The sequence below is a fragment of the Moschus berezovskii genome, chromosome 1, assembly GCF_049115385.1.
Source record: "Moschus berezovskii isolate FMDL1 chromosome 1, NW_MosBer_1.0, whole genome shotgun sequence".
Taxonomy (NCBI): Eukaryota; Metazoa; Chordata; class Mammalia; order Artiodactyla; family Moschidae; genus Moschus; species Moschus berezovskii.
In genome coordinates, this window is record NC_142460.1 from 140,868,559 (window position 1) to 140,891,578 (window position 23,020).

Genomic DNA, 23,020 nt, shown 5'->3' on the forward strand with positions numbered 1-23,020 from the left:
GGGAAAGGGCAGCCAGGCAGAGGGCAGCAGGGTAAGGGAACCCAGGAGAAATGCTCTGCCAGTCTTGGGTTTCATGGTGATGGGATTAGTTTCTGGGTTGTCTTTAGCCAATCATTCTGACTCAGAATCTTCCTGGTGGTGCACGCCTTGTTCAGCCAAGATGGATGCCAGTGAGAAGGATTCTGAGACGTAGCTGGACACGTGGTGTCACTTTTTGACCTTTTCTGAGCTCTCCTGGTTAGTAGTGGCTTATTAGTTCCATGTTCCTTACCAGGACCTCCTGTCATAAAACAACTCATGCAAATAGTTACTATGGTGCCTGGCCAGGGTTGGCAGTTTCAGTCAGTGCTTCCCCTAACAAAACCAAGCAGGATCCTCTGGGATTCTCCCATGTACAAAAGCCCTTCCATGTGCCCTATTTCTTGTTTGTAGAAAATGGCTTTAGTCTCCTAGGAGCCTCCCCTGTGTCACAAAAGCCTGGCTCAAGAATGACTGAAAGGATGTAGACATGTAGTGACAAAAATAGCAATTAGGCCTAGAGAATTGGTAACAATTTAAGCAGGAAATCACCCATAGGGCAGTCACAGAATCTTTAGTTCCTCCCTGAAGGACATAGATAACGGTATCTCAGACACACTCCTGAGTTATTTTGCAGACACTATAACCACAACCAAAGGGAAAAAGCTAAACAGCATAACGACCAGACTGTAACCACGATATAAGCTGCTGCACCCTGAGCAGTACTGCATCTATGGGTAGCACAATTCCAGGAGCTGGCTTCAAGAAAATGGCAACAAACCATCCTGAAACTGAGAATTTTTATGCTTAAAACAATCAAGACCAAACCACAGCATGACCAGTTTCAAGATGGTGGTCAAGAGCTGACTGTGCTGCTCTGCACAGCCCCTGTCTGCACATCCTTAAAGCTTTCCTCTAAAGCTCTTGCCCCCTGATCTGCTCATTGGGAGATGGTTTGGGGGACATTAGTTCACCACCTCCCCACATTGCCAGCTTCCCAAGCAAAGCACCTTTCTTTTTCCACCAACCCTTGCTTGTTGAGCACTAACTTTGGAGCAATGAGCAACCAAACCTGAGCTGGTTTCCAGCCCGGTGGTAAAAAGTATAATGAGCTGAAAACAAAGCCACAGGAGATGCCTTGGTGGCCAAATACCTCAGGCCTTGTCCACCCCCTGTATGGATGGATAGAACAAGTATTAATCAGGCCCCAGACTACAGCAAGGCACTCACCTCAGTGGCAAAATATAAGTGGCATCAAAAATCTCACTAATCAAGATAAACAATATTTAAGGTGTGCATGCTAAGTCGTTTCAGTCGTGTGTGACTCTGTGTCCCTATATAGTGTAGCCTGTTAGGTTCCTCTGTCCATGGGATTCTCCAGACAAGAATACTGGAGAGGGTTGCCATGACCTCCTTCAAGGGATCTTCCCCACCCAGGGATGTAAATTCTCCTATGTCTCTTGCATTGGCAGGAGGTTCTTTACCACTAGCACCATCTGGGAAGCCCACATTTAAGGCAGTGTTTTTAAAAAATCAAACCAGCAAACTACCACGGTGGACCGGTGCCAGCTTTTGTAAATAAAGTTTTATCATAAGTTCCAACAAGCACCTGTCCACTCCAAAACCAAACCCTGGCATCAGCAATACCAAGTGGCCTTATGGGTGTCCATCGCTAGTAGCCACTCTCCTTCCCCAGCTCCAAAAACTAGCTTCCCAATATTTTATAAAAAATTAAAATGGAGTATGTTCTACAAAAATATCGAATCGTATTGTCTACTAGAAATTAATACAATACTTTAAGTCAACTATACCTCCTTTCTTTTTTTTAATTAAAAAAATTTTTAAAGACTGGCTCCAAATGAGCTGAGAAATTAGAAAGGAGGATCAGTTCGCAGCAGGCCGCTAGAATTTCCCGCTGGAGTCCAGAACGCAGATGCCAAAGGAACCTGAAGGGGTCCTGGCCACCCTCCCCGTCGGCCCCTCTCCCCGCAGCACCAGTCCTCCCGGGCGAGGTGTCCTGCGCCTTTAATCTCCAGGCTCGCGGGCCTAACTGCGGGCGGTTGCCCAGGGAGACGGACGCACAGAAGGCGGCGCGCCCCCCTCCCCTCCCCGGGCCTGGACCCGCCGGCGTCCTTTGTGCTAGCGGGGATCCTGCTTCCCGCCCGCCACAGCCAACATGCACTCGCGACGCAGCTTCGGAAAGCCAGAGAAGGAGCAGGGCCAGGAGGAGGAGGAAGAGGAGGAGGAGCAGGAGGTGGCCGTGGAGGAAGAGGAGGAGGAGGAAGAAGAGGAGGTGGTGGAGGTGGTGGAGGTGGTGGAGGTGGAGGAGGAAGAGGAGGAGGAGGAAGAGGAGCAGCAGGCGGCGGCGGACCTGGAGAAGGAGCTGGAGGCCTTTGGGAGGTTCAGCGAGGAGTACTTCTGGAAGTTTTGGGACTTCGGAGATGCCAATGAGGAAGGCTGGCCTCGCCCCCGCTTAGCCAGCGTCGTCAGCCCCAGCCTGAGCCCAACGCTGACGCTCAGGACGCCGAGCCTGTCGTGGTTGAGCCAGACGTCTCTGTCCAGCGAGAGCGGCCCCTCCAGGATCGTCTCCCAAAAAAGTACCGCCCGCTCCCCTTCGCCCCCAGCCCCGAGCCCTTTCCTCTAAGGCTTCCGGATCCCTAGGGGAGAGCTGGTCCAGCTACTCTAGAACCTTCGTCTATGGGGCGTCAGTTTCCAGATACACTCACCACTTCCCATCCACCCCTGTCTCAGTCCCTCCTATCAAAGACACTGAAATCTTGGCTGAGCGGCTGTGATGGTTCACAGTTTAGAATGAAGGGGACGCATCCTCCTAAAACAGGAAACAGGCGGTACTGCACCGAGTGCTCGCTTTATAACGCGTCCGAGTGCATTCGGTGATCGTGTCCTCTCTCTCATATTCACTGTCCTCCCGCCTCGCTCTCTTTCCCTCATGCCACGAGGAAGAGGAAGGAGTAGTGCTTTAAGGATGCTCTGCTATTGAAACAGCCCTGCGTCCCACCCGCCCCCAAAAATAAACAGTTCACATTTGTGCCTAACTTCCTCTACTGGAACCACTCCAGCCACTTGGAGGCAGAGCAGTTACTTAGAGTAGATTTCGTCCATCCCCCAGTATTGACATTTTGGTCTGGATCATTCTTTGCTGGGGTTGAATGTGTTGAGGGCAGGAGGAGGGACTGTACTCGGCATTATGGTATGTTTAACAGCATCCCTGTCTACATCTGACTCTGCCAGTTAGCCCCTATGAGGCTTTGTGACAATCAAAAATTGTCAAAATGTCTTTGCTGCTGCTGCTAAGTCGCTTCAGTCGTGTCCGACTCTGTGCGACCCCCTAGACGGCAGCCCACTAGGCTCCCCTGTCCCTGGGATTCTCCAGGCAAGAACAGTGGAGTGGGTTGCCATTTCCTTCTCCAATGCATGAAAGTGAAAAGTGAAAGTGAAGTCACTCAGTCGTGTCCGACTCTTCGCTACCCCATGGACTGCAGCCTACCAGGCTCCTCCGTCCATGGGATTTTCCAGGCAAAAGTACTGGATGGGCTGCCATTGCCTTCTCCGCAAAATGTCTTTAGATATCGCTAAATGCTTCCTAGGGGACAAAATTGACCTTTTGAGAACCATGGATTCAAATGGAACGGCTAAATTGTTTCGTGTTTTGTTCAACAGGTTTTCCTAAAATATTTCAGACATTTAGGAAAGACATGTCTGAAATGACTTTAGATAGGTAAGAAATTGTTTTCAGTTTTCATCTTATTATTTTTGGAAAATGATGTTTACTTTGGGGATGAACATGTCAGGAAGGTAGAGTAAGATCATGCAGGGCATTTGCAACTAATATATATATTTTTAAATTTTTAATCTACACTGTTACACACTTTGGAGCAGATAGAGACAGGGTCCTTGCCCATCTCTGGCTTATTATCTACCTGTAGATTTCTGTACCCCTCTCTGTTCCCTCTTCCACTCACCAGAGTTAACATACTATTAACAGTTTGTTTTGTTTCCAGTAAAATTTAAATAGCAGATTTTCATTACTTGATTTATTAATTTTTAACATAGCTACTGACCTCCCATTATGAAAGCTGAGGAATGTAACTCACACCACTTCCCTCCTCTCCATTTTCAGTAGTTATATGATTTTTAATTTTTCTAACCTTTAGGACTTTAAAGTATTTAAATCTCTACTTCTTGATTTATCAATTTTAGTGACTATTAACTTTTAAAAAATTAGCACTTTAATGAACTTATACTTCCTTCTCTCCTCTTACCCTTTCCTTTCCCAATAAACAACAAATTATTTAACAGATTTTATTAAAATAGATAATATAGTCATATAAAGTCATTTTACTTTACTAAGTTTTATTGTGATTGTGTGTTTTGTAATATTATTAGTTCTTAGTGCTTTGGGTACAAGTTGATTCTAAAAGTTGAAAATCAATACTCATAATTTCTTGCTAAGAAACCAATACTGTGACTTCATGCATGTACAAGAAAATGAAATCCTATGTCCATAAAACTTTTCTCCTAAAAGGAGAACTTCTGAACTCTTGGTTGTTTTTAGTTATCTTCAATTTTTCTGAACTGGGCTAATGACCATACTTTCTTGATTTCCATTTTGCTTTTTTTCTTTTTATTCCTCTTCTTTTTGCTGGAGAAAATTCCTCAGGTAATTATTTTGTATTGATCTCATGGATAGTCAAATTTCTGAGTTCTTGCCTGTCTTAAAATTTATTCAGTGTTCCTTTACTCTTGGTCTCATAACTTGTTTCCCTGGGAAGTTAGACAAACAGGACTCCCCCAGATGGAGTGGCTTCAACAGAGCAGTTCTCCAGCCATTACAGTATAGTCATTTCAAAATTAAAACACACAATGTACCAGAAACAAAGCTTCAAAAAAGGAAGGTGGAGACATAAGAGAACTGAGAAAGGTGAAAAAGTAACAGTTCTAAAGTTGACTAATTTGGGAAATTTTGTTTGATATTTTTAGAAGAGCCAGAAAATTACAGCAAAACAAACAAAAAAACCCCCTGAAATTCAAAAAGGCAAAGGAACTTGAAAAGCAGTAGTTACTATTTACTTGTTACCAGTAACAGTCATTTTAGCTAGTCAGTAAATTCCTGCTTCCCGTTATGTCAATGTTAAATGACTGATTAAGCTCCACAATACTTGTGGGATGAATTCAGAATGCTTAATTACAATGCATTTAACTTCAGCCCTTTAAAAAGACTGGATTATTTTACAGCTATTTTAAAACAAACAGTATGTTCTAATTTAAATTGAAATAAATGTTTAAACACACATAGCATCATTGCCAACGCCAACAATAATGACACACATGCACAGATAGAGGGGATAAATAATACAGTATTGGGAGCCTCTAAGATTTAGAAAGGAGTACTTTGCAAAGAACAGATAAGACACTAACACAATGTGCCTGACTTTACTGAAGACATAAGAATGGAAGAAAATATTTCCAAGAAAAAGGAAATCAGGGTCTTCTAGGGACATTTGTTATTTGATTGTTAAATGTGATTTAAAAGAACTGCTAACTCTCTAGGTATACTGAAAACAAGCATTTTGTCTAAATTTCAGGGCTACCTATCACAGTCTGCATCCAAAAGTTCCCGTATCAATACAAACAGAAGAAAGTTGGCTTCAAGAATTGGCTGCCATGGAGAAGCCCAGTGAGTAGTTTGGTTCTGAAGCTTTTGCTGGGAGGTGGGATCACATGCTGGAAAAAGCATGGGGATAGGCGACCAGGGGAGGTAGAATTAAACTCCAGCACCAACACAAACTAACACTCTGACAACTAGGCAAGTCAGTTAACCTCATTGACTCTCCTTCTTCCTCTATTGGCCATAATAATCCTTGTCTCATAGGACCATTATGAAGATCAAAATGATATTCAACTTTGAAAATCCTTGGCACTGAGTCTTTAGTAAATGGTAGCACGTGTGTTCACATCAAGAGATAGTCTGCCATCATATTTTGATACATATCTCTAGTTTTTATTATAGAGTAACATATGCATGCTGTTTTTTAAACATCAAACCATTAACAAAAATATAATGGGAGCATTAAGTTTTTTACTTACCCAGTATATTCCTCAGAAGTCATCATTATGAATAGCCTTTCCTTTAAACTTTATTATTTGTTGTATGTTGGATCATATGTTCATCAGACGTTTACCAAGCACATACCAAGTACCTGTCATAGGTCAGTTCCCTATTCTAGCGTCACAGCAATGAATAAAGCAGACAAACCCCTGTCTCAGTGGACTTCTATTAAAGTGTGGGAGATGGAGGTGAAGGTGTAGTGACATAAATAATACACAAAGCAAGTAAATGCACAATGGCTTAGATGATGTACGTGCTAAGAAGAAAAATAAAGCAGGCAGAGGGGTGGGAAATGCTGGACAGATGGGTGAAAGTTTACACAGGATGTTCAGGGAAATCTTCACTGAGAAACTGAAGTATTTGAGTACAGACCTCGAGGAAGTGTGAGAGTGATGATGATCTCTGGGGAAAGAGTGTTCCAGGCATAGGGAAGAGCAAGCGCTTCTCTCTAAAACGACAGAGGCAGTCAGAGTGGCTGCAGTGGAGTGAGGAGGAAGTGAATACTAGGTAATAAGATCAGAGAGATGGTGAGGACCAGATCTTATTCAATGAGAATGAAGTCCAAAGTCACTGGAGGGCCTGCCCAGAGGAGAGACACGATCTAACATAAAAATCAGATGTAGAATTAATATCATATGTTAATATAATATTAAACCTACTATTAGAAAACTTGTTAATTATTCCCAAATTAATCTATATAGTCCAAGTAATTGGGATGAGGTTTTTCAGCGGAATTTGACAAGCTGACTCTTTGATCTTGCTTTGCAGCATTAAAAAATAAACTGAGACATTTTCCATTTTTTTAGAGTTTATTTGAGCAGATATGGATTGGAATTGGCCAGCGCCAAACCGGATATGGTTAGGAGCACTCCACAGAGGAGAGCTCTGGAGAGGTTTTTATAGAGAAGTCAAAGGAGCAAACCAAGGAAGTTATATGATTGGCTATTGCTTAAGGTTGCATTGTTTGGGAAAGCCCAGTTGGCTGTTTGCAGTTAGCTGTTTTTAACCTTGAGGCATTAACCTTGACTCTGGGTTAGGTTTCCCTTTTGTTAACAGTTGGCTACCAAGGCATTATTAGAGCCACCTCATTGAATAGTTTCCTTGTTTGATTACTTTAACAACAGGAGCCTAATGTACATTTTCAACTTTTTTCATATCTTCTTTTATAGTTCCTTTTAATAGAGAACTTATTTGCAGCTCTAATTAATTTGTTCTGAGGTGTTTTGCAGTTGTCTTTTATTGATATAACAATTGGATTTTTTTTTCTATTATATTTTCTAATTGGTAATTGTCCATGTATAGACTCATTTGAAAAGACCCTGATGCTGGGAAAGATTGAAGGTGGGAGGAGAAGGGGACGACAGAGGATGAGATGGTTGGATGGCATCATTGACTCAATGAACATGAGTTTGAGTAAACTCCGGGAGCTGGTGATGGACAGGGAGGCCTGGCGTGCTGCAGTCCATGGGATCTCAAAGAGTTGGACACGACTGACCAACTGAACTGAACTGAGGAAAATTATTGATTGTATTAATCTTGTATCTGATTCTCTTGCTGAACTTTCTAATTCTAATAGTTTGTCAGTTAAAAGTCTACTAGGCAATTATACTTCCTGTGATTAACAGCAGTTTTATCTTTTTTTAATTAAAAAGTTTTTTTACCTTCCTATGTCAGGAACAACTGATCTACTTTCTTGAAATGACTGCATAGCATTACATACCTACAGTTACTGTGACTTATGTAATACATCTGATTGTTAGATGTTTCAAGGTCATTTGATTTGGTTTGATTTGGTGTTTTGACCTTTTCCCTATAACAAAAAATACCTTAATGAAAACCTTTGTTCACTCTTTTTTTTTTTTAATATCTGTGCTGGCATTTCTGTTGGGCAAAATGCCTAAAACTTATTTTTTAAATTTTTCAGGGGCTTCCCTGGAAGTCCAGGGGCTAAAACTTCACCTTCCAATGCAGGGGGTATGGGTTTGATCCCTAGTCAGGGAGTTAAGACCCCACATGCCTCACTATCAAAAAAGCAGAACATAAACAACAGAAGTAATTCTGTGACAAATTCAATGAAGACTTTAAAAAATAGCCCACTTAAAAAATATAAAATTATTCAGATCCTCCACATAGGAAGTTGGAGAAGCAAATGGCAACCCACTCCAGTATTCTTGCCTGGAGAATTCCATGGACAGAGGAGCCTGGCAGGCTACAGTCCATGCGGTCACAAGAGTCAGACACGACTTAGCAACTAAACCACAACCACCACAGAGGAAGGGTCTCATCCTCTGTCACCCGTCTCTTTCTCGAGCACCAGCTCTGGCTGTTCTGGAAAACCCTCCCCCTTTACCTCTGTCCCATTGTGGATTGTTCTGATTGGTTTTTCAGCATTCCAGTCTCATTTGCTTAACCTTCTAGACATTTACTCCAAGTGGCTTGTGTGTTGATGACTGTCTTTCCCATTCCCAGTATTGCTCTGGAATCTGCAGAGGGAATTATCCTGGTGGTTTAGTTCACTGTTTTGAATGGGGAACTACTCCTCGACCCCAGCCCAGCACTCCTTTCACTGAAGAATCTTTTGCAGAATGATGGTCATAAATTAGACAGAATGGTATGCTTAAAAGGCAGAACACAAAAGGATCTGCAAACCATGATTATAATCAAGTAAAATATGCATTCATATAGTATTCTGAGACTCAAAAGCAGCAAGGAAACATTTTTTATGTCTCCTGCATTGGCAGGCGGGTTCTTTACCACTAGTGCCACCTGGGAAGCCCCAGGAAACATTTTTTAATGTGTTTCATTAGTGGTGCGCCTCCTCTGTTTGTTACTTACTGTTGATAAAATGTTATTTGGGAAAAGGAAAAACATTGAAAGATAAACACAATAAGGGCACTTATTTTCCTAAGAGGCATATTTTCTTTTCTATGAGACTTCTTTCCTCCTTTATCAGGACTGATTGACAAATGTACACTCTTTTTTCAGAGAAGGAAGTGCCCTCTGTAAAGAAGGAGGATGAACCTGAAAATCTAGCATCTAAGTTAAGAGGTAATTGGATGTTTGGTATCAACCCCCCTTCCAACAAAGATAAACTGCCCTTAGGGAGCCTGCCTTAACTTGGATGGCGTCCAACCCCTTTAGAAAAGAGCTCCCCTAAGAATACAGCAGAATCTAACACAACATTGTAAAGCAGTTTTATTCCAATAAAAAAAAGAATATATGCAAGAAGGTGGTGAAGGTAGGGTTTCAGGGCATTTAGACTCTGTGTGTGTGTGTGTGTGTGTGTGTGTGTGTGTGTGATGGGCTAGGACTTTACAGAAAATGGTTTTCAAACTACACTGCATAAAAGTTTTAAACTTTCTTTCTAAATCTCTCTTTTTTCTTCAGCAAAATGGATAATTAACCCAGAGGAAACAAAACTAAGGATTTTATGTGAGCTGGAGGTAAGAGATGTTTATCAACCCAACTAGTACACCATACTCATGGTAAAAATCACTTATTCAATCTTCCATTTTTTTCTTTCTCTCTTTTTAAAATTTAGTTTAAGGAAGACTTCATAACATTCTTTGAGCCCTCTCTGAGAACATTACCCAACATCGGGCCACCATCTATTCTGACATTCAAACAAGAGAGTTCCAATTTAGGCATTAAGTTCAAGGTAATTTTCATTTACATTTTTTTTTATTTCTATCATAAATGATGTAAAAAGGCACATGATGATTCGCACAGAAGATACTGAACATACATTTTTTAAGATTTTTTTTTTAATGTGGACCATTTTTAAAGTTGTTATTGAATTTGTTACAGAATTGTTTCTGTTTTATGTTTTGGTTTTTTGGCCAAGAGGCATGTGGGATCTTAGTTCCCCAACCAGGGCTGAAATCCACACTCCCTGCATTAGAAGGCAAAGTCTTAACAACTGGGTGGACTGCCAGGGAAGTCCAAACAGTGAACTTACTTTAAAAAAAAAAAGTAGACTAAGAGCTCACTTACTTGGAATAGCACTTAGGGTGGCTGTGTTTATTTTCTAGGTCTTCTGTAACAAAATGCCAGAAACTAGGTGGCTTATGGCAACCGAAAAGTATTGTCTCACAGTTCTGAAGACTAAAAGTCCAAAATCAAGGTGTCAACAAGTCCATCCTGGGAGAGTCCCTTCTTGACCCTTCCGTGCTTCTGGTGATGGCATCAATCATTGGCATTCCTTGGCTTGCGGCCACATCACTGTAGTCTCTGCCGTGGCTGTCACAGCGTGTGTCTGTGTCCAAATGTCCCACTTCTCCAAGGATAACAATCATATTGCCTTATTGCCCACCATTCTAAAGGAGATCAGTCCTGGGTGTTCATTGGAAGGACTGATGATAAAGCTGAAACTCCAATACTTTGGCCACCTCACACGAAGAGTTGACTCACTAGAAAAGACTCTGATGCTGGGAGGGATTGGGGGCAGGAGGAGAAGGGGACAACAGAGAATGAGATGGCTGGATGGCATCACCGACTCAATGGACATGAGTTTGAGTGAACTCCGGGAGTTGGTGATGGACAGGGAGGCCTGGCGTGCTGTAATTTATGGGATCGCAAAGAGTCAGACACGACTGAGCCACTGAACTGAACTGAACTGAATGACCTCCTCTTAATTCATTACATCTTCAGAGACCCCATTCTAAGTCAGGCCACATTCACAGGTACGAGGGTTTAGGATAAACATAGCCTTTGGGGGAACACAGTTCAACCTATTACAATGGCCATAAGTCTGGAAGCACAGTGAGCGTTAGCTGTATTTAATAGTGTTAAGTGACCAATTAATGTCTGCTTTCAACGGACAAGGGAGAGGTCACCTTAGTCATTCTGAAAGGATGCACACCACCTTGCTTGGCCAAAGAGGTATGGGACTGACTGGCCATAAGTTTATTCCAAAACTTGGACTTGTGCAGAGAGCTGCACACTCCCCAGACTGGAACCTCCTTGATTATTTCTTCTGGGGCACACTAAAGGTACAGCCTTATTTGCTGAAAATAAGATTACCAACAAGTGAGGCAGGGCAGCACAGATATGTGTGCAGGAGTTGACAGGAATGCCCTGTGGATGCAACAACGTGGTTGGTGTTCACTGTTATTTTGTGCAGCACGTTGAACTAAGCAATTCTAATGCATGGTGACACATTAAATACATCACATAATGTAAATTCTTTCTTGAAGAAAGAAATTCTTTCTTCAAACGTAAGTGTTAATTGCTCAGTCATGTCCAACTCTTTGCAACCCCGTGGACTATAGCCCACCAGGTTCCTTTGTCCATGGAATTCTCCAGGCAAGAATACTGGAGTGGGTGGCCATTCCTTTCTACAGCGGATATTGCCGACCCAGGGATTGAACCAGGTCTCTTGCATTGCAAACACAGCATCTTCCTTTTTCTGAAGCACAAGAGCTTGTATTGAGCTTTCTTCCCCTGACACCCAGAGATGGCCCTGAGCTTGAGGAAGGCCTTGGGGGCTGCCTTCCACAGAGCTGTCCCTGCACTGGTCCCGGGGCAGGGCTGGTTTCACCTGAATCCCAGGCAGACCTTTCAGGTCTTCTGAGACGGGCCTTGACACTGGTCTAGGTTCGGGGTGGCGGCAGCTGATTGGCCAGCTCTCTTTTCCAGCCACACTCTTTGAAGTGTAGATTCACTGGCCCTGCCCAGGGCTCTGGCTTCTCCTGCTCTGAGAGGCTCTGGGCCTCCATGTGGGCATATCTTCATTTTTTCTCTCCTCTCTGAAGGAAGAAGAGGAGGAGGTATCACCCAAGTGTGAATTCTGTGGGAGCGACCTAAGAACATTTCTCTCCAATGTGGATGTTTCCTCTGATTACAGCAGCTCTGAACTGCCAGAACATGTAAGTTCTAGAGCAGGTTTACCAAGAAAATAGTGTTATTTTTAGACATTACTTTAAACATAACAGCATGTTCTTCTGCATCTTCCCACTACATCGCCCCCCAGCTTTTTTTTTTTTGCCACACTGCATGGCTTGTAGGACCCTAGTTCCCTGAACAGGGATTGAACCTGGGCCCCCAGCAGTGAAAACCTGGAATTCTAACCACTAGATTGCCAGGGAATTCCATGAATTGCCATTCTTAAAAGGGTTATGTGTTAGCTCTTGGGGCAATGCAAATCATCACCACAATGGGATACCATTTCACACCCCTCGAATGGCTATAACCCAAAAGACAGATAATTACAACTGTTGGCAAGGGTGTAGGGAAACTGGAATTCTCAAACATTGCTGAAGGGGAATATAAAGATGATGCAGCCACCTTGGACAAGTCTAAACAGTAGTTCCTCAAAAAGTTAAACATACAGATACCATATAACCCAGCAAATAATTCCATTCTTAGGTATATACGTATTTAAACTAACAACATATGTCCACCCAGAAACACATATAAATGTTCACAGCAGCATAATTCATAATAGCTAGAAAGTGAAAACAACCCAGTTGCTCATCAAGATAGTGTAAAGAAATGTGGAGCATCCAGACTATGGAATCTTTTTTTTTCAGATCATTAATTTTATTTTTAAAATTTATATATTTTTTAATTGAAGGATATTTGCTTTACAGAATTTTGTTGTTTTCTGTCAAACCTCAACATGAATAAGCCATAGGTGTATATATATCCCCTCCCTTTTGAACCTCCCTCCCATCTCCCTTCCCATCCCACCCCTCTAGATTGATATAGAGCCCCTGTTTGAGTGTCCTGAGCCATACAGCAAATTCCCGTTGGCTCTCTATTTTACATATGGGAATGTAAGTTTCCATGTTACTCTTTCCATGCATCTTACCCTCTCCTCCCTTCTCCTTGCGTCCATAAGTCTATTCTCTATGTCTGTTTCTCCATTGCTGCCCTGTAAATAAATTCTTCAGTACCATTTTTCTAGATCTAGATTGCATATGTATATGTTAGAATACAATATTTGTCTTTCTCTTTCTGACTTACTTCACTCTGTATAATAGGCTCTAGGTTCATCCACCTCATTAGAACTGACTCAAAGATGTTCCTTCTTATGGCCGAATAATATTCCATTGTGTATATGTATCAAAACTTCTTTATCCATTCTCTGTCGATGGACATCTAGGTTGCTTCCTTGTTCTAGCTATGGTAAATAGTGCTGCAATGAACAATTGGATGCATCTGTCTCTTTCAATTTTGTTTTCCTTAGGGTATATGCCTAGGAGTGGGATTGCTGGGTCATATGGTGGTTTTATTCCTAGTTTTTAAGGAATCTCCATACTGCCTTCCATAGTGGTTGTATCAGTTTACATTCCCACCAACAGTGCAAGAGAGTTTGCTTTTCTCCACACCCTCCCCAGCATTTATTGTTTGCAGACTTTTTGGTGAGAGTCATTCTGACCAGTGTGAGATGATATCTCATTGTAGTTTTGATTTGCATTTCTTTAATAATGAGCGATGTTGAGCATCTTTTCATGTGTTTGTTAGCCATCTGTGTGTCTTCTTTGGAGAAATGTCTGGTTAGGTCTTTTTCCCAGTTTTTGATTGGGTTATTTTTTTTTTTCGGTTATTGAGTTGTATGAGCTGCTTGTATATTTTGGAAATTAATCCTTTGTCAGTTGTTTCATTGCTATCCTTTTCTCCCATTCTGAGGGTTGTCTTTTCACCTTGCTTATACTTTCCTTTGCTGTGCAAAAGCTTTTAAGTTTAGTCAAGTTCCACTTGTTTACTTTTGTTTTCATTTCCGTTACTCTAGGAGGTGGGTTATAGAGGATCTTGCTTTGATTTATGACATCGAGTGTTCTGCCTATGTTTTCCTCTAAGAGTTTTATAGTTTCTGGTCTTATGTTTAGGTCTTTAATCCATTTTGAGTTTAATCTTTGTATATGGTGTTAGGAAGTGTTCTAATTTTATTCTTTTGCATGTAGCTGTCCAGTTTCCCCAGCACCATTTATTGAAGAGGCTGTCTTTGCCCCATTGTATATTCTTGCCTCCTTTGTCAAAAATAAGATATGCATAGGTGCATAGGTTTTTTCCTGGGCTTTCTGTCTTGTTCCATTGGTCTATATTACTGTTTTGTGCCAGTATCATACTGTATTGATGACTGTAGCTTTGTAGTATAATCTGAAGTCAGGAAGGTTGATTCCTCTAGCTCCACGCTTCTTTCTCAAGACTGCTTTGGCTATTCAGGGTCTTTTGTGTTTCCATATGAATTGTGAACATTTTTGCTCTAGTTCTGTTAAAAATGAAATTGGAAATTTGATAGGGATCACATTGAATCTGTAGATTGTGTTTGGTAGTATAGTGATTTTCACAATATTGATTCTTCCTACCCAGGAACATGGAATATCTCTCCATCTGTTTTTGTCATCTTTGCTTTCTTTCATCAGTGTCTTATAATTTTCTGTGTACAGTTCTTTTGTCTCCTTAGTAAGTTTATTCCGAGATATTTAATTCTTTTTGTTGCAATGGTGAATGGGACTGATTCCTTAATTTCTCTCTGATTTTTCATTGTTAGTATATAGAAATGCAAGTGACTTCTGTGTATTGATTTTGTATCCTGAAACTTTGCTAAATTCACTGATTAGCTCTAGCAATTTCCTGATACTATCTTTAGGGTTTTCTATGTACAGCATCATGTCATCTGCAAACAGTGAGAGTTTTACTTATTTTCCAATCTGGATTCCTTTTATTTCTTTTTCTTTTCTGATTGCTGTAGCTAGGACTTCCAGAACTATGTTGAATAATAGTGGTGAAAATGCATACCCTTGTCTTGTCCTGATCTTAGGGGTAATGGTTTCAGTTTTTCACCATTGAGAATAATGTTTGCTGTAGGCTTATCATATATGGCCTTTTATGTTGAAGTAGGTTCCTTCTATGCCCATTATTTGAAGAATTTTCATTATAAATGGGTGCTGAATTTTGTCAAAGGCTTTTTCTGCATCTACTGAGATTATCATATGGTTTTGATTTGTTAATATCATGTATCACATTGATTGATTTGCTTGTATTGAAGAATCCTTGCATCCATGGAATAAACCCAACTTGATCATGGTGTATGAGCTTTTTGATGTGTTGCTGAATTCTGTTTGCTAAAAATTTGTTGAGGATTTTTGCATCTATGCTCACTAGGGATATTGGCCTGTAGTTTTCTTTTTTTGTGTTGTCTTTGTCTGGTTTTGGTATCAGAGTGATGGTGGCCCCATAGAATGAGTTTGGAAGTGTTCCCTCCTCTGCAATTTTTGAAAGAGTTTTAGAAGGATAGCACTAGCTCTTTAAATGTTTGATAGAATTCTCCTGTGAAGCCATCTGGTCCTGGGCTTTTGTTTTTTGGGAGATTTTTTATCACAGCTTCAGTTGCAGTGCTTGTAATTTGGTTTTTCATAATTTCTGTTTCTTCCTTGTTCAGTCTTGGAAGATTGAACTTTGCTAAGCATCTGTCCATTTCTTCCAGGTTATCCATTGTATTGCCATATAGTTGTTCATAATAGTCTCTTACAATCCTTTGCATTTCTGCATTTGTATTTCTGTCTGTTGTAACCTCTCCTTTTTCATTTCTAATTTTGTTGATTTGATTCTTCTCTCTTTTTTTCTTGATGAGTCTGGCTAAAGGTTTGTCAATTTTGTTTATCTTCTCAAAGAACCAACCACCTTTTAGTTTTATTAATCTTTACTATTGTTTCTTTCATTTCTTTTTCACTTATTTCTGCTCTGATATTTATGATTTCTTTTCTTCTACTAATTTTGGGAATTTTTGTTCTTCTTTTTCCAGTTGTTTTAGGTGGAAAGTTAGGTTGCCTATTCGATGTTTTTCTTGTTTCTTAAAGTAGGATTGTATTGGTATAAACTTCCCTCTTAGAACTGCTTTTGCTACATCCCATAGGTTTTGAGTTATTAAGTTTTCACTGTCATTTGTTTCTAGAATTTTTTTATTTCCCTTTTGATTTCTTCTGTTAGTTATTTAGAAATGTATTGTTTAATCTCCATGTGTTTGGTTTTTTACAATCTTTTTCTTGTAATTGATATCCAGTCTCATAGCACTGTGGTCAGAGAAGATGCATGATACAATTTCAGTCTTCTTAAATTTACTGAGGTTTGATTTGTAACCCAAGATGTCGTCTATCCTGGAGAATGTTCCATGTGCACTTGAGAAGGTGTATTCTTCTGCATTTGGATGGAATGTCCTGAAGATATCAATGAGATCCAGCTCATCTAATGTATTATTTAAGACTTGTTTCCTTATTAATTTTCTGCATTGATGATCTGTCCATTGGTGTGAGTGGGGTGTTAAAGTCTCCTACTATTATTGTGTTACTGTCAATTTCTTCTTTTATGTCTGTTAGTGTCTGTCTTATGTATTGAGGTGCTCCTATGTTGGGTGCATAGATATTTACAATTGTTATGTCTTCCTCTTGGATTGATCCCTTGATCATTATGTAGTAACTTTCCTTATCTCTTGTAATCTTCTTTATTTTAAAATCTATTTTGTCTGATATGAGGGTTGCTACTCCAGCTTTCTTTTGCTTCCCATTTGCATGGAATATATTTTTCCATCCTCTCACTTTCAGTCTATATGAGTCTTGAGGTCTGAAGTGGGTTTCTTGTAGACAGCATATATATGGGTCTTGTTTTATTATCCATTCAGCCAGTCTGTGTCTTTTGGTTGGAGCATTTAATCCATTTACATTTAAAGTAATTATTGATGTGTATGTCCCTATTCCCATTTTCTTAATTGTTTGGGGTTGATTTTGTAGATATTTTTTCTTCTCTTGTATTTCTTGACTATATAAGTCCCTTTAACACTTGTTGTAAAGCTGGTTTGGTGATCCTGAATTCTCTTAACTTTTGCTTGTCTGAAAAGCTTTTGATTTCTCCATCAATTTTTAATGAGATCCTTGCCAGGTAAAGTAATCTTGGTTGTAGATTTTTCCCTTTCAGTATTTTAAATATATCCTGCTATTCCCTTCTGGCCTGCAGAGTTTCTGCTGAAAGATCAACTGTTAAATGTATGGGGTTTCCCTTGTATGTTACTTGTTGCTTCTCCCTTGCTGCTTTTAATATTCTTTCTTTGTGTTTAGTCTTTGTTAGTTTGATTAGTATGTGTCTTGGCATGTTTCTCCTTGGGTTTATTCTGTTTGGGACTCTTTGTGCCTCTTGGACTTGATTGACTATTTCCTTTTCCAGTTGGAGAAATTTTCAACTATAATCTTTTTAAAATTTTTCTTTTTCTCTTTCTTTTTCTCTTCTTCTTCTGGGACCCCTATAATTTGAATGTTGGGGCATTTGATATGGTCCTAGAGGTCTCTGAGACTGTCCTCAGCTCTTTTCATTATTTTTACTTTATTCGGCTCTTCAGAAGTTATTTCCACCATTTTATCTTCCAGCTCTCTGATTTGTTCTTCTGCTTCAGATATTCTATTGATTCCTTCTAGAGTATTTTTAACTTCACTAATTATGTTGTTTGTCTCTGTGTGTTTATTCTTTTATTCTTCTAGATCATTGTTAATTGATTCTCCATTTTGTTTTCAAGGTTTTTAATCATATTACTTACCATTATTCTGAATTGTTTTTCGGGTAGTTTGCCTATTTCCTCTTCATTTATTTGGACTCCTGTGTTTCTAGTTTGTTCCTTCATTTGTGTAGTATTTCTCTGCCTTTTCATTTTTTTTTTAACTTATTGTGTTTGGGGTCTCCTTTTCCCAGGCTTCAAGGTTGAATTCTTTCTTCCTTTTGGTTTCTTCCCTCCTAAGGTTGGTCCAGTGGCCTGTGTAAGCTTCGTATAGGGTGAGATTTGTGCTGAGTTTTTTGTTTGTTTCTTTGTTTTTCCCTGTGATGGGTAAGGCTGAGTGAGGTGCTATTCCTGTCTGCTGATGAATTTTTGTTTTGTTTGTTGTTTAGATGAGTTGTCCTGAACAGGGTGCTACTGGTGGTTGGGTGATGCCAGGTCTTGTATTCAAGTGGTTTCCTTTGTGTGAGTTTTCACTATTTGATACTCCCTAGGGTTAGTTCTCTGGTAGTCTAGGATCTTGGAGTCAGTGCTCCCTCTCCAAAGGCTCAGGACTTGATTTCTGGTCAGGAACGAAGATTCCACAAGAGGTTTGTTATGGTATTAAGTGAGATTAAAACAAATACCCAAAAATGACAAACCAAAGATGAACCCCAGACAAATGGCAGTTACAAAATCAGGCAAATAATAATTAAAATAATGGAATATACACCCATAAGCAAAATCAAAACAGTCCAACAAAAATAAAATACAGTAGATTGATCTGGTGAACAAAGGAAACCAAGAATTATATCTACCAGTTAACCGCAAAACTAAAGCACAAACTGGAAAACACAACTAAATCAAGGTGCCAAGTTGGGAATAAAGCAATGAAAACAAAACTAACAAATATGTTGAGAGTAAAGGAAAGAAAAAAAGAATAGATATGCAAAGATAAACAGAGGTAGATAAAAAAAATTTATATATATTAAAGATTAACTGCAAGGGGAAAAGAACAGTGGGAAAAGCAAACAAAGGAATAAATGTAGGAAAAATAATAACAGTCTTAAGAAAATTAAAATTAAAAAAGAGAAAAGGAAAAAAAAGGAAAACTCCCCAGAACAGCAAAAGCCCACGAAAAGGCAGAGGTTTATAACAACAATAAAAAATGTGATGAGAAAAAAAAAGCTTAATTAGATTTCATAGCGCCAATAAAATTGACAACTGCAACAGAAGGGGGGAGAAAAAAAAAGAATCCAAAATAATCTGTAAAACAAGTCAAAACTTAAGAATAATAAATATTTTTCTTGAGTTACTGCTGTTAGAGTTCTTTCCCTCACTGGAAGTCACAGTATACTTTACTTCATCTCCCTAGGATGCCCTCCAACACTGTGCTGGTCACTGGACCTGCTGTGGGGGCAGCTCAGATTCTAATCTGGTCCTACTCCTGTGTGTTCTTGCCTCCAGTGTCCACAGCTATCAGAACTAGTGTGTTTTCTTTTGTGGGAGCGCTCAGTGTCCTTTTATATATTCCATAGACACAGAGTCTGCCTAGTTGATCATGTGGATTTAATCTGCAGTTTGTACAGTTGGTGGGAAGGTTTTGGGTCTTCTTCCTTAGCCACACTGCCTCTGGGTTTCAACTGTGCTTTTATCTCCAAATGTGTGGGTTGTCCACGGGGATTTGCACCTGAGACTGCCCTGGAGGATTTGGGTCTGCCCCAGTGAGGGGCAGGTGTGGAGGTGGTGCAGCTGCTTGGGTCACAGGGCTTCTGGCAGCACCAGGTACTCAGAGGAGTTGGTGGTTAGGGCAGCAGGAAATATAGTGCTCTAGAAGGGTATGGCAACCAGTATTGGCCAATACACTCTAGTATTCTCACCTGGAGAACCCCCCTGACAGAGAAACCTGGCAGGCCACAGTCCACAAGGTTGCACAGAATTGGACATGACCAAAGCGACCCTGCATGCATAGATGCAAGACTTTTTTGCCTGTGACAGCTCTGCCCCAGTGAGGGTTGAGCATGAAAGTGGTGCATCTTCTTGGTTTGCAGGGACCCTGGCAGCGCCAAGTGTGCAGGGACATGGACTGCCTCTACTGCAGGAGTTACAGCCCTCAGTTCAGTTCAGTTCAGTTCAGTCGCTCAGTCGTGTCCGACTCTCCGCGACCCCATGAATCACAGCACGCCAGGCCTCCCTGTCCATCACCAACTCCCGGAGTACACTCAAACTCATGTCCACAGAGTCGGTGATGCCATCCAGCCATCTCATTCTCCGTCGTCCCCTTCTCCTCCCGCCCTAACAGGGTCTTTTTTCAAGCCTCTTATAGCTGGCAATCAGAAGGTCTCTTGGGGCAGTCTTTCTCTGTAGCTCTGCCTGTTCAGGCACTTAGAGGGTTCCCTTGCCTGGGGTCCTTCTCTATTGTTAGGCATGTCAGGCACATAGTGGGGGCCCCCCTGGCTGGAGTCCTACTCTGTAGTTCAGTGGTGAGGCGTTTGATGGGCTAGCCTCTCTATTTTCAGCTGCCGATGCTGGCATGTGGGGAGAGAGAGGCTATGGTAATGGCTCCATGCCATACACATTACTCAGCAGTATTGCCTTGCTTCCATGGCTGCCCAGCTTTCCTCCACAGGCATTTCCCATCACAATCTCCTCCTTCACATCCCTTCAATCCGTCTCTCTGCAGTCAACAGCAGCCCTTGCCCTGGGATTGCTCCACAATCCCTAAACTCCAGCTCCCAGCTGTTGCACCTTCTAGGGGACCTGTGTCCCTATCTGGGGTACATATGGCTGCAGCAAGGACTGTCTGATTCTCATTCCATTTAGGCTGCCACCGATTAGCTGTTTCACTTTCAGCCTTTATATTTCTCCTCTGACTCAGACAATTGCCCCGCTGTGGGGATTGGACCCCTGCTTCAGTTCCCCCACCTGCCAAGGGCAGGTCCAGTCCTACTAACACTCCTGTTTTCCCCCCAGTTCCTTCGTCCTACTGAGTTTTGCATGGTTCTGTATATTCTTTTCTGCTGGTCAGGTACTTCTGTCAGCTCTTAGCTGGTGTTCTGCATGCACTTCTGTGTCTGAAGGTGTATTCCTGATGTATCCATGGAGAGAGATGTACTCCATGTCCACCTTCTCCTCCACCATCTTGTTCCTCCTCCCATACTATGGAATCTTATGCAGCCATAAAAAGACATGAAGCATTTAAACATGCTTCAACATAAATGAAAATATTATGCTAGGTGAAAAAAGCCAGTTACAAAGCACCACATTCCATTTATATTAACATACAGAACAGGCAAATCTACAGAGACAGCAGATAGATTAGTGGCAGCCATGTAGGGAGGAGGGGAAGGAGTAACTGTTACTGGGTACAGGTTTCATGTTCTAAAATTGATTGTTGTGATCACTGCACACTTCTGTGAATATACTAAAAATTATTGAATTGGGCACTTTAAATGGGTGAATTGTCTGATATGGGAATTATACCTCAGTAAAGCTGTTAGTCCCCCCACCCCCAGAATATATGATAGATTGTTATCCAAAACCCCATTAGCCATTTTGGGTTTTATTTTTTTCCCCTCCTGTAATTACCTTCATCTAGGGCTGAGGAAAAGAAAATAACATCTTTGTTTTTCAGATCCCCTGTTGTAGTTATTTCCAAAATCTGGTCGACTACATCCGTGAAGAAAACCAAAAAATCCAGAGCTCTAAAGCTGAATTAATCAGTATTAACCCTCATGCCGCCCACGGCAGTGAAGTTGACAGACTCAAAGCCAAAGAAAAAGCTTTGCGGAGGTAACAGTGAGCCTTTGCTATTGGAACTCAGATAGGCCCACTTCATTAGAAAGGCTTTTTTAAAAAAGATTTATTTATTTATTTTCACCTGCACTGGATCTTCGTTGCTACACACAGGCTTTCTCTAGTTGTAGCAAGCGGGTGCTTCCCTCTTGTTATGCTGCCTGGGCTTCTGCTTGTGGTGGCTTCTCTTGTTGCATAGTGTGGGCTCTAGGGTGCAAGCACTTCAGTAATTGTGTCCTGTGGGCTCTGTAGCTGTGGTCTGAGGGATTAGTGGCACGTGGGATCTTCCCAGACCAGGGATCGAACTCACGTTCCCTGCATTAGCAAGTGGATTCTCAACCACTGGACCACCAGGGAAGCCCTAGAAAGCCTTTTGTAAAACAAACCTCATTCTTTCAAAGCAGATAATTTTGTAGATGCATTCCCAGTGAAGAAACAAAAATTGGCTAAAGCAAACCTTGTGCAGTTCCTGGTGGACGTTATGAGAGTCAAAAGGTGTCAGAAACTCAGTGAGCTCACTGGCTTTTAGAGTAGAAAATTTACCCATCCCAAATTCTCAGGGCAATTGGGAATTCCTATTAATATATTAGAGAAATTTGTCCACTAAGTTCAGTAGAAACAAACATGCGCTGATTAAATGACTGGGTTCATAAGTAATAAGAGATACAAAGAATAAGGAATGGCATGTAAACAGTAAAAATTATAGTATACTTCTTTTTTTGAAAGAAATAGAATGGTGGCTTTTATTCTCAACTGGCAGAGAGGGGAACACCTTACGCTCCTGTCTCAAGAACTGTGCCCCTAAGGCAAGTGCTCGCAGTCAGGAGTTGGTGATGAGGAAACTAACATGATAGGATCTAGATTTCTTCCTTTTGCTTTGTTTCAAAGACAGTCATAAACTGGCGTCAGAACCCAGTAACTGCATCTGGCAGTTTGGATGCTCTGAGGCCTTCTTTCTGACATGTAACTACAAGGGAAAGGCTGTTGTAAAGGTAAACACTGGATAGGGGATGTATTTAGCACAGAGACTTTCACTTTTCACTTTCATGCATTGGAGAAGGCAATGGCAACCCACTCCAGTGTTCTTGCCTGGAGAATCCCAGGGACGGAGGAGCCTGGTGGGCTTCCGTCTATGGGGTCGCACAGAGTCAGACACGACTGAAGCAACTTAGCAGCAGCAGCAGCAGCAAGTGAAGTGTAGCTCCTGCAGAGTTAGGAGGTAGAAAAGCAAACTTACCGATGTGCAGAATTAGGAGCAGTTAGGCCTGGCGTGCTGTGATTCATGGGGTCGCAGAGAGTCGGACACGACTGAGCGACTGAACTGAACTGAAAGTAAAATAAACTAAGAATGTTCAGGCCTGCTCACTGTTCTCTTTATCTTCTTTGCTCTCAGAGAAGTGAAAAGGAAAAACTCATTCCTCTTTTTTCCTTTTCACTGCTACAAATTCCCCTGTCAGTTTATTTCCTCCATATCAATGGAAGAAGGGAAATACATGTCATTCTTGACTGGCTGAGGACAAACTTCAGTTTTGCTCTGTTTGAAAATCGCCAGCTGTTCAGTCCAGAGACCCATCTGTCTCCTACTTCAAATTTTCCTTGAGACATGAACCCAA

At 41.1% G+C, this 23,020-nt stretch overlaps 1 protein-coding gene across 2 annotated transcripts in view; it reads left to right on the forward strand.

Annotated features, from left to right (window-relative positions):
- Positions 1-267: 267 nt before the first annotated feature.
- ERICH6 (glutamate rich 6) overlaps positions 268-23,020 on the forward strand; it is a 53,329-nt gene continuing 30,576 nt past the window's right edge. For both annotated transcript variants that reach the window (XM_055411746.2, XM_055411737.2), the window contains exons 1-8: positions 268-2,615; positions 3,700-3,757; positions 5,625-5,716; positions 9,134-9,196; positions 9,536-9,591; positions 9,690-9,806; positions 11,902-12,015; positions 21,247-21,404. In XM_055411746.2, coding sequence (XP_055267721.2) covers positions 2,195-2,615; positions 3,700-3,757; positions 5,625-5,716; positions 9,134-9,196; positions 9,536-9,591; positions 9,690-9,806; positions 11,902-12,015; positions 21,247-21,404 — 1,079 coding nt within the window. In that variant the 5' untranslated portion in view covers positions 268-2,194. The remainder of the gene's footprint in view (positions 2,616-3,699; positions 3,758-5,624; positions 5,717-9,133; positions 9,197-9,535; positions 9,592-9,689; positions 9,807-11,901; positions 12,016-21,246; positions 21,405-23,020) is intronic.